At 41.0% G+C, this 19613-nt stretch overlaps 1 protein-coding gene across 1 annotated transcript; it reads left to right on the forward strand.

The window, feature by feature from the left end:
- The first annotated feature begins 615 nt into the window (after positions 1 to 615).
- On the forward strand, positions 616 to 19138 carry Bpnt2 (3'(2'), 5'-bisphosphate nucleotidase 2). Its single transcript, XM_051197489.1, has 5 exons — positions 616 to 1136; positions 11307 to 11469; positions 12623 to 12718; positions 15131 to 15292; positions 16500 to 19138. The coding sequence occupies exons 1-5, from the start codon at positions 756 to 758 to the stop codon at positions 16769 to 16771; spliced, it is 1074 nt and encodes a 357-aa protein (XP_051053446.1). The 5' UTR covers positions 616 to 755; the 3' UTR covers positions 16772 to 19138.
- The last annotated feature ends 475 nt before the right edge of the window (positions 19139 to 19613 follow it).

The following is a 19613-nucleotide window of genomic DNA, read 5'->3' on the forward strand; positions in this document are numbered from 1 at the left end:
TAAAGTCATTTTCGTTGCAACTTCATAACTAATTTTGCGACTGTTATGAGTGGTAATGGAAAGATCTAATATGCAAGATATCTGATATGCAACCCCTGTGAAAGGGTCGTGCTAACCCCGAGGGCGTTGTGACCCACAGGCTGTGAACCTCCAGTTTAGGCTATCACAAGGCCTGCAAAATAAAGAACCAAACGACAGGCCTCCCTCAGCATCAGCCCTGCCCAGCTTGGAAGCCCCGAGGTGAGATTTACAGATCTGAACAGGACGGTGGGCGCCAGGCTGTCCTCTTTTGAATAACCAGAGCGATGCGAAGCCACTGCCACCCACCGTGGCTCTATCTCAAGCACTTGGAGTGGCACAAGACAGAGGGAACCAGCCTCAAACAGCCAGGTGGCCTCGCCCAGGCCCCGCCCCCAACTGTGGGCCCGCCCCAGGGCGGGGCCTATCCGGCTATTCCCCGCCCCCTCCACGTAACCCGGATACACATTGCTGCTCCCCTTTCACCTCGCGGCCGTTGGCCTACTCGGGAGGCCGGGCGGCCGGCTGCTGCTTGGCAGGCGAGCGGGGCGCGGGGCGCGGGGCGCGGGGCGCGGGGCGCGGGGCGCGGGGCGCGGGGCGCGGGGCGCGGGGCGCGGGGCGCGGGGCGGCTCTCCCCGGGCGGCGATGGCGCGCGCGGGCGCCGGGAGGCGGGCGCCGTTGTAGCGGACTCAGCGGCGGGCCTGAGGCGGCCCAGGCGGCGGTCGCGCTCGCGCGCCATGGCCCCCATGGGCATCCGCCTGTCCCCGCTCGGGGTGGCCGTGTTCTTCCTGCTGGGGCTCGGCGTGCTCTACCACCTCTACTCGGGCTTCTTGGCCGGCCGCTTCAGCCTCTTCGGCCTGGGCGGCGAGCCGGCGGGCGGGGCGGCCGGCTCGGAAGGCGACGGGGGCGCGGTGGACCTGCGGGAGATGCTGGCCGTGGCGGTGCTGGCGGCCGAGCGCGGCGGCCAGGAGGTGAGGCGGGTCCGCGAGAGCAACGTCCTCCACGAGAAGTCCAAGGGGAAGACGCGCGAGGGTGCCGAGGACAAGATGACCAGCGGCGACGTGCTGTCCAACCGCAAGATGTTCTACCTGCTCAAGACCACCTTCCCCACCGTGCAGGTGGGTGCCGGGCGCCACCCTGCTCGCAGGCCCCGGGGCCGGCGCGGATCCGCGCAGGGGTCCTGGGAGGCAGCGGGGGGGGGGGGACGCGTGCAAGGTCACGCGTGGTGCGGGAGCCGGGGGAGCTCGTAGCTTTCCCGCTCAGAGCCACGCTCCTCCTCTCCCACCCGCGTTGAGGATGGGCGGGTGTGGTCCGCACTGCGGGGAGCTGGGTGGGCTTTGGTGCCGGCCGAGTGACCGCGGGCTGCTTTCTACGTGAAGGGGTTGAACCCCTTGGGCCTTTGTATTCTCCTAGGATTTTATGCCTAGAGGAGGTCATGCATGGCTGTTGAGTCCCGTGTTTTCTGGCCGACAACTAGGCCAAGGCCAGGCCAGTAGAAATCTTCAGTGTGCAGAGAGAGCATCCGGAGCAAGGGGGTGTGCTCTTGAAGCGCCCAAGCTCTAGTAGCAAGACCCCGAGTATAAATAGTCTGTAGTTTGAGCTGCCTTTCAAGGAAGCCTTTGGAGATACTGCACTCAAGATTCTTAATGTCAGAGAGAACTAAGTAACATCTACCTTCTCAGTGGTAGGGTTCTTGGATAGGAGTTGACATTTGTTTTGGACATTGTTGTGATTTTTTTTTTTTCCTCTTGTAATTAATCATTTCAGTGCGGCTGCTTTTTCTTTTTTTGTGCGCCTTGTGGATGAGTGTGTTTGTGTGCTTGTGTGTGCGTGTGCATGTGCACTCGAACACGCTTTCTTGCAGGGTTCTTTAAGTAGTTCACGCAGGGCTGGGACTAAGTTTAGATTGAATTCAGGATCTTGAATGCTGGGATTGCAGGAATCTGACTTTTTTTTCAGTGGGCCTTTTCCAGTTTATTGAGGTTCTGTGGGAAGGGCACAACACACAGTGTAACAGACACTTTTAAATGTATCACCTAACAATAGGTAAGTTTTGGCTTCTGGAAAGAAAAGTTGCTCCCTACTGTTTTATTGATTAGATAAGCAATAAAAATGAAACTTGGGTTTCTTTGGAATTTGTTGACCTTCTGATCTTAAAAGAATTAGAGCTATCGTCATTGAAGACTCTCACATCTTATGTAATGCTCTCCCCTTCTTACATTACTGTTGTAGATTTCTTTCCTGTGTTTGTATCACTGTCTCCTCTTTTTTTCCTCCATGAAACATTGGATGTCAACTATTAAACTGCTGGGTATCAGGTGTCATTGGCTTTAGTAGATTTTGTTTTCACATGCCTTCCCAAACAAAACACTGAACATTTCCACTTTTTTGTTCCATACCCTTTTATTTATTACCATGGCAAATGACACCATTGTTTGCACCTAGATGTGAGATATATTTGTGAAATACCTTTGTCTTTCCAAACACATGAATATCCGTTAAGAGTTAGTTTGTGGAAGAAATGGGAGTTTGGGGATATTGACAGATGATAGTTACATAGTACTGTAATGAATACATTTAATGTATTCTAGCTAATGGCTCAGATAGTGGTCACTTTGAACACCATAGAAATTTTTTAAATTATATTTCATTTGTACCTATTTTGCAAATGGGTAGTCAGGTTCATAATACTCCTTAGCTTATATGAGCTTCTCTTGGAGGAAAAAGCATGCATTTAAATATACAGAGACTCTTTCTTATTTTTGAATGCCCCGCCTTAGCTTGGCTCATCTTCGGTCAGCTTTTCTTAAATTATCCTATCTCCCTTTTACCTCTGGGCTTTATGTTTATTCTATATGCCTTTCTTTTGATCTTACTCCCTGTGGCTTGCTGTATGACTAGATGGCTGGCCCTTGATGTCCACTCCTCCATCCCCTTTCCAAGATTTCTCTTATTAATTCTCTCTGCCTGCCAGCCCCTCCCCGCCCCCCCCCACAGCCTTTCTCTTTCCTAGCTATTGGACATTCAGCTCTTTATTAGGCCAATCAGATGGTTTAGACAGGCAAAGTAACAGAGCTTCACAAAGCTAAACAAATGCAACAAAGAAGAATGTAAACACATCTTTGCATCATTAAACCAATGTTCCACAGCATAAACAAACATAGGACATCTTCAACTAATATTCCACAACAGAAATGTAGCAAGCATAACTACTTTATTAAATTAAGGTCAAGTCAGATGCATTGTAAGTTTTTAAATATCTGTGTATGTTTGTGTATGTATGCACATATGCTCAAGTTTTCTCATGTTTGAGAATGAAAAGAATAATGACCAAAGGTAACATGTGATGTTTCATTAAAACAACACTAAGCTTTTAGCTTTCAGTTGTGTTAACATAGTGCCTTAATAGAAAGTAATTGTTTTCTTGTGGTTGAATCTTTGTCTGCCTTGAGTGTTCAGGTTAGGTATTGTCAGATGACTGATATAACAGAATATTGTGTTCATTTATGCACATCAGTGGACTTTGGATGTGTAATATGAGCTACCTACTTTTACTCCAGTTATTAGACTAGAATTGACATTAATGTCCAAGAGCACTGTCCTCAATGCTGCTCATTTTTGAAGCTTCACCTCAATTTGTTTATATATTTATTCTATGAAGCTTACCCCATGCTCTCCAGTTCATTTTCTAGTGCAAAGTAACCATTTAGAGGGCACAGCTCTCTCTTCCCTCTTATTGGCTCTCAAAGTGAGGGGGCTATGCTTTGCCCCCACTACTTCTCTTCCTGGAGTTTGAAGTACGAAACTGCGTGATGGCCTCACCTTAATAGACTATAATGGGGGTCACTCTAGAGCACTTGTTGGGGGTGGGCAGTGGCACTTTTGGTTGCCACATGCAGGGTAGAATGCGAACTCATTCAGTGGCTAGAACTCATCCTGTAATGCCCCCAAACAGCTCTCCTTAGGAAATCAGTGTTTGGCTTACTACTTTGTGAGTTTGTGCCCAGATGGACAGCACTCCCCACAAGTATGTGCTGCCCAGGCAAATGCAAGTGTCTTTTGTCATCAGTTCTCTGGTCACAGTCTTCAGGGCAGCTGCTCGACCCCGGAGCAGTTTGGCAATGCACTGTCACTGCTTCAAAGCAGTAGTAACTGAGAGCTGTATGCAGCTACCTGCCTGGTTCTGGGTAAAAGCAACTGAGGTGAGACAATGAAATTTAGTCTTCACTATAGTGCTTGGGATAAATAGAGAAAACAGAGCAGAAGCTCCGAGAACTAGGAAGCAGTGTTATAAGGAAATCTGGAGAGTTTCCAAGTGGGTTATGGTTGGGGTGAGAGAAATAGATAGGGATGAGTCTTCGGGTAGACATCAAAATGACTAAACCAGGCCTGCAGCTAAACCATCTACAGCTATGGAAAACCCTGTGTTTAACTCCCAGTCCTACAAGAGAAATGAAGGAAAAGCAACACCTCTTCTATTAAAAGAAGCACTTGAAGATTTTGTATGGGTTGCTTTATACACAGGAACACAAGTGCCCTCAGAGATCAGAGGCATTGGGTCCCCCTGTGGAGCTACAGGCATTGGTGAGCTGCTGGACTTGTGTGCTGGAAACTGACCTCTTCAGTTTTTAATTTATTCTCTTTTTGCAGTTCTGGGAGTTCAACTTAGAGCCTTACACATGCTAGATAATTGCTCAAATACTCAGCTCTATTTCCATTCCTGAACAAAGTCTTAATGGCCATTCTTTGTGGAGCTGGTTAGTTTCCTCTGTATGAATGTGTCTTGTAGCATGATTTAGTCTAGTTTAGTTTGGTTTGGGGTTTTGAAGTATTTGTTTTTAAGACCTAAAACAGTAGGAAATATGTAACTGAAAGTATGGGGCTAGGACAGGTATGGGGCTGTTTATACATTTTGAAGGTAGCCATTCTCCAGCAAAATAGCTGATGGCTATTTAGTAGGAGGATCTGGCTCTTAGGAGGCTGAGAAGTCACAGTCTTCAGGCTGCACACTGAAGACCCAAGAAAGTTAGTGATGTGGTGTAGCTAAAACCCAAGGTATAAGATTGAGTAAGGTCTATTAATAGAAGACTGAAGAATGATTTCACTGCACCCAGAAATAATGTTTAGTCAAAAATCTGGGTACCCATCTTTAATTATATACAAAATTGTGTGTGAATGTCATGTCTAAAGCCATATTAATTATATAATTGTTTATAGATAAACACAGTAGGAGATTGATTCTTCTAAAGGCCCAAAGCCCCCAAACCCCAAATTAACTGAATTACCATAGCTATTAATTGTGTTTAGGGCCTTGAGCTTTCATAATACTGATGAAGAATAGTTGTTTTACCTTTCTGGAGTCCAAGTTACAAGACTAGCCTGAATACCTGTATATATGTATAGATAGGTGTTTATGTGTTATATAGATATATAAGTCCATGGAGTGTACTGACTTAACAACCTTTATAGTTAATAAGTGAGTGCTGATCCCTGATGCAGTTGCACAGATTAACATTTCCATAGATCACCTCTACCATTGCATAGCAGCTTCACATACATCACATAACTCTGGGCATCCTATCATCCCTTACATGGATGTGAAACATTAATGTCTAAAGTTATATTCTATAATGGTTTATGCTTCCCTGAAAATTTTTTCTTTTCAGATCTGCATCTTTCATTTTACTGTATTATTTTTTATGCATCTTACATTGCTCTTTAAATCTTTCCCTTCAGTTTCTCTTCCATGTTGTGCTTTAGAGGAAGAGAATGAAACTAAATAGAATCATACATGTAAGAGTTTATTCTGCCTCTTCAAACTGCTTAGAGTGTTAGTTAATATTAAGATACACATTTGTCACAAAAGACTGAGTAGGCAGTGCTAAAGAAACACTGTCAACATAGCTATCCTTCATACTGTGACCCTGACCCAGTTGTTGTTAATGTGTAGTTCTGCCATGTCAACAGGGCACAGAAAAGTGGTAAACTATTGTTCTTTTCGTCAGCCAAAAAGATGTGTTACATTGTCCATATTTCATTGACTAGGACATCTGATGTTTCCTCTTACAGCAAGCGAGATGGGAACTGTGAACTTTGATATGCCTGAGAAGGAAGTAAGAACTAGATTTTGTGAGCACTGGGCAGACTTACATAGAAGAACAGCTAGCCAAAAGAAATATGTGTTTAGTAATAGACTTAAAGCTAATAAACAACTATGTCAGATAAATAGTTGCCAAGAATGGGCGGGAATTGCAAGAGACTAGGCATCACTTACAGGAATAGCCTATGGTCAGTTTGCAATTTTCTGGTTTCTAGAAATGTTTTATGTTGCCCACTAAAATTATAGGTTATTTGAAAGCTTCATTCCTATCGTAAATGACTTCTTTGAGAGTAGCCAGGCTGGAATAAGAAGGGGTAGTTGTGATTTGTGAGTACTGTTGTCTGTAGGAAATCATAGGCTTTTTGTCGTTTTCTTATACTTGGTTCCCTGTTGAAATCCACGGACAAAGACATTGAACATTAAGAAGGCAGAGTTGCTAACACAGAAGAGTAGTGTGGGAGAATAAATGGGACAGGAAAAAAAGCAAACCACCATAGGCTAAGAATACAATCTTAATTAGGGAATTCTTAATTAGGGAATTTTAGTTGAATGCTTCCTTTTGCTTTACACTACAGGTATTTGTGAGTATTTTGCAAGAGAATTTATGCCTCGGCTATTCAAGAAAAGTCAATATGCAAACAAACAAGGTCATTTTGGGAACTTAGGAGGATTGAAGAGGAAAAATTCTTATTAGTGGGAAGAAAGCACTAGAGATCTTTATGGTAGTAGAGGAAGGTCAGACTGAGAGTGTCATTTGAGATCAGAGGACATTGTAAGCTGGAGAAGTTTGTATTAGAAGAGTACAACAAATATGAAGACCCCTGTAAGAAGATGGTAAGATTTTGAGTACATGCATAAATATGCAAATGGGAGACATTCTTCGTAATGTTAGCATTAGATCATCTAGGATTTACCTTGTAGATGTGACAAGTCTAGATTTAATCTCTACATGCTGAAATTTTTTTTTTTTTTAATATTAGGAATGGCATGATTTAACAAGACGACGGGTTATTAAGAAGGGAAACTGTTTCCCATATGAATAAGGCTGCTGTAGACATAGGTTTAATCAAGTGCCTTTGGTAGGATGGAGCATCCTTTGGGTATGGACGCAGAAGAGGTATAACTAGGTCTTAAGGTAGATGGATTCCCAATTTTCTGAGGCACTGCCGTGTTGATTTCCATAGTGGCTGTATAAGTTTGCACGCTGGCAGTGGGTGAGTGTTCTCTTTGCTCCACATCCCTGCCAGCATGAGTTGTCATTTGTGTTTTTGGTCTTAACCTTTCTGATAGTTGTAAGATGGAATCTCAAAGTCATCATTTTGACTTGTATTTCCCTGATGGCTAACTATGTCTGTCTCCTGACACTGCTTAGAGGGCCAGGACCAGGACTCTCATGCTGGACAACCCAGACACTTAGGGTAGAGCCAAATACTACTGACCAAAAGTAGATAGATAGATAGATAGATAGATAGATAGATAGATAGATAGATAGATAGATAGATAGATAGATAGATAGACAGACAGACAGATAATCTGTTTTGCTCATAGATCAGTGCCTAACCAAATTGTCATTAAAGAATATTCATTTCAGAGCTCATGGGAGCAGATACAGAGACTCATAGCCAACACAGCCAAACATTCGGTGGGGCTTGGGGAACCCTGCAGAAGAAGAGAAGGGAAGGATTGTAGAGGGGTCAAGAACATCAGGAGAACACACCCACAGAATCAAATAAGCAGGGCTCATGGGGACTTTCAGAGACCAAAGCAACAATTACAAGTCTCTATAGGTCTGCAATGTGTATATGTTGTGGTTGTGTAAATAGGTGTTCTTATGGGGCACCTAACAGTAGGAATGGGGATTTATTTTATTTCATGTGAATGCTCTATCTGCATGTATGACTTTATACCAGAAGAGAGCATCAGATCCCACTGTAGATGGTTGTGAGCCACTTCGTGGTTGCTGGGAATTGAACTCAGAACCTCTGGAAGAGTAGCCAGTGCTCTAAACTGATGAGCCCTGTCTGTGACACTTTTGCCCCTTACTGGGTTGCATCGTCCAGCTTGATATGGGGGTTTATCTCTGGCCTGATATCTTGTTATGCTTTGTTCTGGTTATATCCCTGAGAAGCCTGATGATTTCTGAAGGGAAATGGATGAGTAACGGATCGGGGGAGTGGGGGAGAGGAGTGGAGGGAGGAGAAACTGATCAGGATATAATGTATGAGAGAAAAAATAAATAAGAAGGAAATTATTTTTGTCTGTTTTATGCAGTCCATTTCAGTAGCTAAAATGACTTAAGAGTACAATAGTCATTAAATATTTGTTGAATAAATGAGTGAATATAGTACAGAACATAGGAGAAATATATAGGCTATCACAGGAAACAAGTGAGAAAATGATCTTGGTGGCTTAAATAAGTGTTTTCTTGGTAGACATGTTGATGTAAAATTGGGAGTTAGAATCTTCAAGACTTACAGACCCTGTCAGTGGCAATGGGAGGTAAGAGCCTAGACTATAGCCTGTGGTACGCTGATATATTATTTTCAGAGACCTCTCCTTAGATGGAGCTGGGATCCTTGATTTGAACACTGCAGACAAGAATTTCAGGAGTCAATGTGAAGCAAAGAAAGTTAAATGACATACCAAAATGTAGTTGATGATAGGTGTTTATTTTACATTTGTTAATCTGAAATTTTTCTTCAAGTTCTTATGTGTTGTTTCACTGCTTAATCATAATTGCAAATCGTGGTTTGTTAGGCCCATTCTAATTTTTTATCTCCCACTCTTCCATGCTCTGTGCATTGTTATTAGACAATATAGAGAAGGCAGTTGGCTTTGTGTTATACCCTGGAGCTATGATTTCTCTTTTCAGACCTCATGTTCAGTGCCTTTCACCCCAATCGTTCTTGCCTCGCAACTGCCTAGGAATGAACTAGACATTCTCTTCATTTCAGGGTCTACATTTGTTATTCTAAGGGTTAGAAGACACTTCCTCTAAAGCCTACTGTGTAGGTTTTAAATCTACTACCATCTTTCAGACTTCTAGCTAACCCAATTTGTTTGTTTATAAGTTACTATTGCAGCATAATTCCTATATCATGAAATTTGGCCACATCAAGTATATAATTCAGTACATCCAAGTTGTGGAACTATCATCATTCAGTTTCAGAATCTTTTCTCTGTCTTTATAATAGTCTGTTTATTTCTATTCCCTGCTCCCAGACAACTAACAGTCTATCCATTTTAGCTTTGTCTATAGTGAACCAAAGCACAATGAAATCTTAGAATACTATGTTTCTTGGTGGTGGTGGTGGTGGTGGCGACAGCGGTAGCGGCCATGGTGGCGTTTTTTTTTTTTTTTTTTTTTTTTTTTTGTGTGTGTGTGTGTGTGTGTGTGTATGTGTGTGTTCAAGACAGGGTTTCTTTGTGTAACAGCCATGGAACTCTCATTGTAGACCAGACTGGCCTCAAACTCACAGATCCATCTCCCCAGTGCTGGAATTAAAGAAATGTGTCACCACCACTGAATACTGTATTCTGTGGTTCTTTAGCCTTCCTCCTTCACAAAACTCTAGGGGTACACCTGTCTCCTGCCTAGCATAAGTGCTGGGGATCCACAAATTGGGGATAAGTTATTTAATTTGCTTTACTAAACATTTTGACCATGAGTTTATTCAAATATCACAGCATTTAAAACAGGTATTAATAAACCGGTTAGTTTTATATATTTTTATTCTCTGAAGATTTTATAAATGTATATAGTGATCTCAATCATATGCACCTCTCACTACCCCAGTCCAGCTCTCCCTAGAATCCTCCTATCACTTTGTTCTTCCAAATTGAAGCCCTTTTACAAATGTGTTTTAACCCAGTAACTCAAAGTAGTACTTCCCATATGCATTGCACGGGGTCATCTGCTGGGGCATAGATAGGCTTCCAGTGGCTACACCCCAGGAGCCATCAACTACCACTAGTTCCTCAGCTATGAACAGGGCGTTTTGTGGAATTTTTAACTGGCTGGATCTTGTGCTCAGGCTTGTGTAAATGGCCTCTGCTGTTGCGAGTCCGTGTATGAGCAGCTGTGTCACAGAACAGGGTTTCACAGCATCCTCTCCATCCTGCAGCCCCTGCGTTCTTTTTTCCTCCAGGCTGGCCTCTAACTCACAGAGATCCCCCTGCCTCTGCCTCCGGGGTGTTGGTATTAAAGCCATCTCCTGGCTAAAGGTAATTTTAGCTTACTGCTTAAAGGTACGTTTTGGACAACCAATTCTTGAAGCCATTTTATCATTTTATCCCTTAGCACTCAAATTCTGTTTTTAAGGCACATCTTTGTATAACTACCTTGTCTAGTTGATTCTTACTGTAGTTGCTTGTGTCCAATATTTTAGAAAATATAATTTCAGACTTTGAATTTTTATTTTCTATATTTTACAAATGAGTCCCATCTGACCTAGGCCCTCTGCATGTGTGTGTGACAGTTATGTGGCTTGGTCTGTTTGTAAGGCTCATGGCAGTGGGATCAGGACCTGTCCACTGTCCCCAGTACTTAGCTGGATTACCTCACCCAGCCTTGATGAAGGGGGAGAAGCTTGGTCCTACCTCCTTGATGTGCAGTGCTTTGGTCCATGGAAGGCTTCCCCTTTCTGAATGGAGACAGGAGTGGATGGGGAATGGGGATAGAGTGGCTGGGGATGGGGTGGGACAGGTGGAGAGGAGGGAGGGAAACTGTGGTCAGTGTGTAAATTAATGAAAAATGTTAATTAAATACAATAAACGAAAACTATGAGCCCCATAATATAGGCTAAGGATGGCCTGAGGCACACTCCTCCCCACCAGCCTCCCCAGAACTGGACTGTAGACAAGCTACAACTTCGGACACTCTGGACTTTTGCTGTTGGTTTAGCTTCGAGTAACTCACTTCTTTGATAAGTGGTTTCTAGATTTGTATTAGAACCCTATCTGTATTTGGAGTCTCAGTCATTAACCAAAACACTACACTTGTATATTAGATTAGAAAGTATTTGAAGATGAAATGTCACTGTAATTTTTATATGATGCTTTTTTAAATTTTACATTGAATTCCTTGAAATATTTTAAAGCTTTCATTAATAAGAATTTATGTAAGTTATCTGAGATGCATTTTTTTAAATAATAATAACTTTCTCCTTTGTAACACCAACTACTGTAGATAAATACTGAGGAACATGTAGATGCATCTGACAAGGAGGTCATTGTGTGGAATCGTAAGATTCCCGAGGACATCCTGAAGGAAATAACTTCTCCCAAGGAGGTTCCTGCAGAAAGTGTGACTGTCTGGATTGATCCACTTGATGCTACACAGGAGTACACGGGTGAGTGTCATGTTAGATTGTCACCATACACTAGAGAAGAAAGACCAAGGCAGACAGTGTGTACAGATGTACGAACGTTTCCAGTTAGACTTTAAGACTCCGATTAGATTCCCAGACAAGCAGGCTAAGTTATTAAGGGTTACATGAGCCATTTAACTGGATGGATGATTCTTACTCGTTTCCCATACCGTAAGTGTTCCTGTAATAGCATTAGCTCGTTCAGTGGCACCAGCTTACTGCTAGACACCTAGTGCTAAGGAAAGGTATTAGCCACAATATTTACTTGGCGCATTGAGAATTCACATTTTATTATGTACACATCTGACATAAGAATTCAAAGTAGTAAACTGTATGGAGCCAGAAAGTGAAAAGTAGCAAAACAGCATTCTCCCCATCAATCCCCAAACACATACACACTCACACACTCACACTCATGTTCTTCTTACCCAGCTCAAGTTTCATCTCTGTGCTACTTTCTCAGCCTTTCTTACACAGTGGAAACTAATTCCTGCCTTACCTTTCCCTGGTATATGCTAAAATTAATGTGTCCCACTCTAACGCAGGCCCCCAGAGTATGTGAGTCTCTGCTTTTTCACTTTGACATTCTGTGTATTCAACTTGAACCATAATTCATACTCCATAGATTTACTGCTAAGAAAGAGGACATGGGCATATACATATTTAATAACTAAAGTTGCAAAACTGATTTATATGCGTAAATAGTAAAAGCAGAATATTGAGCTTGTTTGCAAAAAGAACTTTTCTGAAATGAACTGGCCTGTGTATACATTAATGAGCTTTTCCTTTTGTCCAAGACTATTTGAAACTTCCAATTTGATTTTTGAATTTGATTATAAAATTAGAAGTTACTTTAATTTATATCTAAAGATGGATAATTGTTATCTGTATTACACGGATTAGGAAACTAAGTTTGACTGTAATTTGCCCCAAGGAATGGAGTTACTTAAATGATGGACTGAGTGAATAACCCAAGTAACCAGCTCTCATATCTACTAGCAGCCCTCATCCTGTTAGGGCAGATTTGCTTTTGAAAGGTATTTCACACATCTAAATTCTGGTGAAGTAAGTATCCTGTTGTGTCCTGAAATTAATTACATTACTTTAACAAACATGCTTTTGTGTTTTCTCTTAGAGGATCTTCGAAAGTATGTCACTACCATGGTGTGTGTAGCTGTGAATGGCAAACCTGTACTAGGAGTTATCCATAAGCCATTCTCTGAATATACAGGTATGAAGTATGTGTGAGCACCTTTGAGAGGCAGTGGTACTGAACCATTTGTCTATAGTACTCAACCTTTATTCTAGGGTTTGATTGAAGTCTGTCCCCACCCTTGTACACATCACTGACTATGGTGATGAGAATTTTTATGGTTGATACTGATAGTATGTGATAAAACACAGCTTTCTAAAAAAACAACAAAAGAAAAAATCTGTTGGACGTACTATTAGGTAGAATTCTTTGATGGTGAATTGGAGGTGAGGTCTGGGGTTCTTACACTGGACTCTGATGGAAAGTTGTACAGTTGTTCTAGCCAAATCTGTTGTATTATGCAGAGCTCGATATTGTCATAAAGCAGAGTGACACTTACACACCACAAGTAGCTGTCCCATTTGTAGCTACAGCACGAGACTTACAAGATCCTTAGGGTCCTTTCTTCATAGTCGTGTTTGTTAGTTTCCCACAAAATGTAGGTCAGGTCAGTGATGACTGTGCTGTGAGAAGACATGGGTGACCATGTCAGGGAACTTCTTTAGTTGGGGTATGACCTTTGTGTGTACTCCTGCCTAATCAGTGGATGCAGATGTAGGGAACCTTGAAGTCTGCTCAAGAAACTCCAAGACCGAGTTTTCAGCATGGAGATTTATTTGCCTCAGAGAAACAAAGGGCAGGGGTTAAGAGATGAAGACAGGATATAGAGGACAAGGAGATAGAAGGGGAAAAGGGAGAGAAGGAATAGGTATTTGTTGGTTGTCTCTGTTTATAGAGAAGAGAGAGATGGGGCTCATAGCAAATGACAGTTTATAAAGGTGATAGGAAAATGCCTGTGTTAGGATGGGGTGTTAAATCTTAATTGGCCATGGTAACTAGTTGAGCCAAAGGGGTCATTTGATTGCTGGACTTCAGTACTTTGATGGCTGGCTTGGTAGTCAGCCTCAGGGGGGAGTAAGTGGCCAAATAAGGGAATAATCCTAGATGGCCAGCTTTAGGAATGCAATCTAACATTTTCACCAAGGCAGAGGGAAGGGTGGGGGCAAATCTTGCCAAAGCCCTGCTTGCCATGCCTGAGCTAGCTATGGTCCCACTCAGAGAGGTTGCCCCAATCTTCTAATGTATAAGCAGTGGCCTCATGTTCACATGACAGCACAAACTGTTACTGTTTTGTAGAAAGAGTAGTTAGTATAAATATTATTGCTGATTGTCTGCAAGGCTTTGTCCTTCTTTTAATGGTTCATTTCCATCAACTTATAGGACAAATATTATGGCCCTTGGCATAACAATTCTCTAAGTTTCAGTTCTGAGCATCCATATTGAAACTCCTGCTCCAGGGGATCTGCACCCTATCCTGGCTTCCTAGCATCTGTGCTCAAGTTTACAGACCCACAGACAGACTTACCCATAATTTAAAAATAAAACTTTGGAATATTTATTCATGTAAAGTGTTATAAATTAATGGGTTGCATATTTAATAGGAAGTGCCTTTTAAATACTGAATTACTAATTGCTAGTCTTCTACACAATACTGACACCTAGCGCTAGAGCATTGTAAGTTCACTCCTTAATAAAACAGAATAGTTAGCAAAGGCTAATTAGAAAAGAATTTAAAGAACTTGGGGATATTTTTTTTTTCCACCGTTTGAAACTGTTTATAAATAATTACAGACACAAAATGGCAAGTACCTTAAAATTACAAGTACTATATTTTGCCTCTGCTAACCATTATTCCCTATGGTGTTTTTATTTTGTTGAGTGTTCCTGAAATGGATTTGTAGCTGCTTACTTAAAGCAAGGTGCTGTCAAGCGAGCTGTATCTCTTACAGCCACTAAGCTGCTGCCTTCTGTTCTTTTCATGGGGAATAGAGGCTTCTAGCACTTCTTAGCTGATGTCTTTCCTTGCTGTGGAGAGCAGGCCACTTCTCCCTAGGACACCTGGTCTTCAGGTGTGTTGATGGGATGCCACCGGCAGCTCCTCCTTTCTCTGCTGAGTGATGGGGGGGGGGCATTGTTGTCTGCTTCCCAGAAGGAGTGACACGGCCTTGTTAAGGGCTATACTGAGTTGAAACTTTTGAAGGGAAGGAAGAAAATGGCCTCAGTATAGCTAAGAATTCAGTTATAAGGTGATCTAGTATAGGCTCATTTGGTGATGAATGAGGAGATTACCAGAATGCTTATGCCAAATATTTGAAAGCCATTCTAATTGTGAGGGACACAGGGCACCTGGAAGCTTTGTTTTAATATATGCCTGTTTTCTTACTTGAAAAATTAAGTGTACTTAGAAAAATAATCTGTTTGAGGGAAATGACTAAATATGTGGCAAATGACTTTTTTTTCAGTCACTTAGTTCTGAAGATTTTAATTTTGTAATGCTTTGGAGTTTTAATCCTTCAGTGTTGCTAATGGGTATCCTGTTTTGCTTTTCAGCTTGGGCAATGGTAGATGGTGGTTCAAATGTGAAAGCCCGTTCTTCCTACAATGAGAAGACCCCAAAGATCATTGTGTCTCGCTCTCATGCAGGGATGGTCAAACAGGTTGCTCTTCAGACATTTGGAAACCAGACATCAATTATCCCAGCTGGTGGTGCTGGTATGTTCCCCCTGCTAATCCCCATCTTGTGGTCACATAGTATGTTCCACCATGGGCAAAGATTTATCAGGAGATCAAATTGTTGTCTCATACTTTGAAGACAGGCTCAGACTCCTATGGAGCATCTCTACGGTAGGATTGAGTTACCATAGCCCATGTCAGAAACCAAGTCTTACATTAATGGTAGCTATTCATAAATTACTGCGAACACATGCTGCCACCAGTGTACATTGCTCTTAATGTAACTTGACTCTAAAATAATTGTTCTATGTGTTTAATGGTGGATTTTTGAGGAGGAAAGGAGGAGGACTTAAGATGTTTCTTATGGCAGGAAACTGTCAGGCATCATCCTAGGGATCGCTAGAATGCCTAATCCTTAGATCACTGAATTCTTCAACTTGTATGTCTGAGATGAGAATGAAAATATTGTGCTCATCCATTTTAATATATATATATATATATATCCTCTGCTCTTGTACTACCTGATCTTAAATCAGAGCCCACAGTTCTGAAAACAGACAGTAGTAAATATTCAGATATTGTGAGCCATGTATAGTTTTTGGCATATTATTATTTGATTAAACCATTTTTTAAAATGTTTAATTTTTTACTATTGAGATGTGTACAAGAGTAGATCATAACCTGAATTTGGCTTGATGAACCTTTGATCATGTCAAATTTTTTATTTTATTTCAGGTAAATAATTTAAAATCAGAAAACAGTGGTGTTCCAATCCCTTTTCAGCAGTACTATGGTAGAAAGAGTTGAAGTTACACTTTTCAGCCTGATGAATTTAATTTCCCAGTTGTATCTATCTGCATTTCTAGACTTTGCCTTAGAGGATGCTTTTTCAGTTTGGTTAGGAAAGGTGGACATCCTAGGCTGAAATGAACTGGATTCTAGATGAGGTCCTTTGCATTACTGAAAGGCAGTGGAGTAGTACTCCTTTAAAATGGCTTGCTAGAATTGAGAGTAGCTTCATTAGTCAGCTTATTTTGACTGTGCTGTTGCTATATGGAGCCTAATACTGGGGTTGTTGCTTGTAAGCATGATTGTGTTGGGAGATGATTTTAGATATAGGCAACGGCAGGCAGTATGGAATGCTCTTGAAGGTCTGATCCTGTTCCCTTCAAGTGTGTCCTTAAAGACTTTGCACACTTTTTATTAAATCGTTTGAGTAATAACATAAATTTTCTTTGTCTTCTAGGTTATAAAGTTTTAGCGCTCCTGGATGTGCCTGATATGAGTCAAGAAAAAGCAGATCTATATATTCACGTGACGTACATCAAAAAGTGGGATATATGTGCTGGCAATGCCATCTTAAAAGCCCTCGGGGGGCATATGACCACTCTGAATGGGGAAGAGATCAGTTACACTGGCTCTGATGGCATTGAAGGGGGACTCCTTGCTAGCATTAAAATGAACCACCAAGCACTGGTCAGAAAACTCCCGGATTTAGAAAAGTCAGGACATCAATAAGTGTTCCAGACCACAGGGTGCAACTCCAGAGGTGAATTGTTCGGCCTGAACTGTTGAAACTTCAAAGGACTGGTGGAGACTATGCATGGTTAAGGCCATTCTGAACTTAGGAAGTACTTATGAAGCATCAAGACTTATTTTCCCTATACTAGGATGCAAAATCAGGGAAATTAGGTTGCTTCATTTCTCAAGTATTGTCTTTATTTTTGAGACTATTTTCATACAGTTGTCATACACAAGGCACATATATATATACATGTATATACATGTATATATATATTTGTGGATTAAAATCTAGAACTGAGTCTACACTGTTATGAGTCACCATTTTCACTCAGCAAATGATGAGTCTGCACTGTTGATACTTTCTTACAGATTTGGGTTTGAGGAAGGCTTCATTTTGTGTAGATGTTTAGTGTAACTTTGAGGTTTTATCATACTGAAAATAAAGTCATTGGTGATTTTTACTCCTCAGATGGAAAGCACAAGAAGTCTCATATTCATTAATAGTCATCTACCATTTCTATGGATTTAGTAGAAAAGGCTTAAATAGATTATTTTCTTTGAAGTTTTACTAACAGATTCACCAGCTGACAGAAAATACAGACAAATGATGAACTGCATTGTAATTGGAGTTTTTTGTGAATGTCTAAGGTTTTGTTTTGGTCAGTTAAAGTGTATCTGTCGTTTCAGCTTTTCTGCCCTGTTGCTGTTGGTTTTCATTCCCCTTGGAAGGTGCATTGTTCACACATTATTGACCAGCATTTAGTGTTTACTTGTAAAGTTGGTTTTAGGTTTCAATACTAGCATCATGATTTGGTGTATTTTCTTATTAAAGATAAAATATGCCGTAAGAAAATATAAGAATATATGTGATTATAATCATTCACATTAGAGGGAATAACTAGTTTTAGTTATTTTTTTTTCAGTATTTTGTTTTAATAAATGTTTTAAACCTTGCCAGGTTTATCTGTAGACATTCTCCTCTTATCAGGAATGGACACAGTTCCCTTTTTAGCTACTAATTGTCTTAAGATAACCAAATTCTCAAAGGAATCGCTTGTGACACAATTGTGTAGTTTCCTCTCAGATTACTATGATGAAAATTGATGATTTTTTTTTTTTCCGTTTAGTTGGCAAAATGTGGTTAGAAAAGAGATGGTGGCATTTGTCATGTGGCTCTAACTAAGAGTCATATTTGTTGGTGAGTGGTTTGTCTTAATGTGACCTAGAAAATTGATGTAAGTAGTCCTGTCTTTTCGTATGACTTTGATGCCCTTACAAGCATTAGTGAGGAATTTCTCATATTTTCTTCAAATGTAACCCTAAAGCAATTTTCCTCTTTTAGAGATAAAATTGAGCATAGTGGACATGCTATCCTGATAGACATGCATACTTTAGGTTTGCATATCATGGGGTCCAATGCCCATCATTCTTCAGTACTAGACTGAATCTTAGTACAGTACCAGGGCTTTCTCCCATACTTAGCTGCTGGTAACAAATTGGCCTTGATGCAGTGAAGATTCAAAGTTTTGAAAGGTGGGAACTTGGTGTTTGTTTAACAGGACTTGGGAGTTTTGAAAACAGTTTCAGACACCTAATCTGATTACTAAATATGCTTTCCCCAGAGAGATGGCAGAGGCCAGATACTCACCAGAGTCCTCTGATAGGGACATTTGTTTTCATTGTAATATGTCAAGACAGGAAATGGAATTTAATTGAAAATGTTAAATGTGTGGAAACTTTTATCATTTAGTAGATGCAGAACTAGTTCATGTTAGCAAGCATGATTGCTTTAGTTTTTAATTTCATTAATCTGTGTAACTAAAGATATGAACTATGCTGAGATGTTGGCTGAGAGTTGAAAGTATTATTTTATTATTTGTTGGTGTTGTTTAGTTACTAATGATTTTACATACTTTTATAGACCATTCATTTTCTAAAAAATTTAAGAGCCAATATACATTACAAGGAAAACGGTATTTATATTTATTTATGAGGTGTTGTGCCACAATATACTAGCCGTGGAGTATGTAATATCTCTAAGAATTAACATTAAGTTGTTTTACTTCTAAACGTAACAAACTAAGCAAGTTTACATTTGGAAACTCACCTGTTTTCCCTTTAGTAGAGCTTCAGTGGTAACAGCTGTCTCCTAGGTCACCCATTGGTCCCTTTGCTGCTCCGTTCTGTTTTTCTGTTGGCCCTCTTCCTTAGCTGGTATGCCCCATGTAACCCAAAATCCTCTTCCAAACTCATTCCCCTTTATATGGAGACTGGAAAGCTCACAGTGAGAGTGGTCACTCTGGAAGAGATCTGGTTAACCATTATTTTTGATGTTCAGTGGGAAGTAAAGACCTTCAAAACCTAAGTTGTGTGTCTCAATACTAATGTTTTTACAAAGCACTATTCCTACCAATCTCTGTGTAAGCCTGGAATTGTGTTGGTTTTCATTCTTATATTTCCCCCTTCATTTCAGTTGAATTTACAGGGCCTTACATGACAATCATATTTGTCATTGTGACTCTTCTCTTTTCTCCAATTTTAAGTTTTTTGTTTGTTTGTTTTTTGTTTTTTAACTGAAACACTTAAATGTTGTATTAGTGACATATAATGAACTGGCAAGAGCATCTAGATTTATGTTGATGTAATAGTTGTGTGGATTCTTTGTTTCCTGGGGCTGGATTACAGGTAGGGCCAGGGTTAAGAAGAGAAGGAAGATGTAGAAGCTCAGGAGAGAGATCATGAAGGGGGAGGCTAGCATTTGCCCTGCCTGCCCTACCCTGCTCTTAGATGCTAAGTTCAGGTACCTGGCAATACCCTGGCTGTGGTGGTGGTAGCA

This window comes from Phodopus roborovskii, unplaced genomic scaffold, assembly GCF_943737965.1.
Source record: "Phodopus roborovskii unplaced genomic scaffold, PHOROB, whole genome shotgun sequence".
Taxonomy (NCBI): Eukaryota; Metazoa; Chordata; class Mammalia; order Rodentia; family Cricetidae; genus Phodopus; species Phodopus roborovskii.

Excerpts from the sequence above, each read along its gene's own strand:
- Bpnt2 (XM_051197489.1), top strand. The coding sequence starts at position 756 with ATGGCCCCCATGGGCATCCGCCTGTCCCCGCTCGGGGTGGCCGTGTTC. Across the intron at positions 12,719-15,130 it reads GCCATTCTCTGAATATACAG|CTTGGGCAATGGTAGATGGT; the intron begins GTATGAAGTATG and ends TTTGCTTTTCAG. Across the intron at positions 15,293-16,499 it reads TATCCCAGCTGGTGGTGCTG|GTTATAAAGTTTTAGCGCTC; the intron begins GTATGTTCCCCC and ends TTTGTCTTCTAG.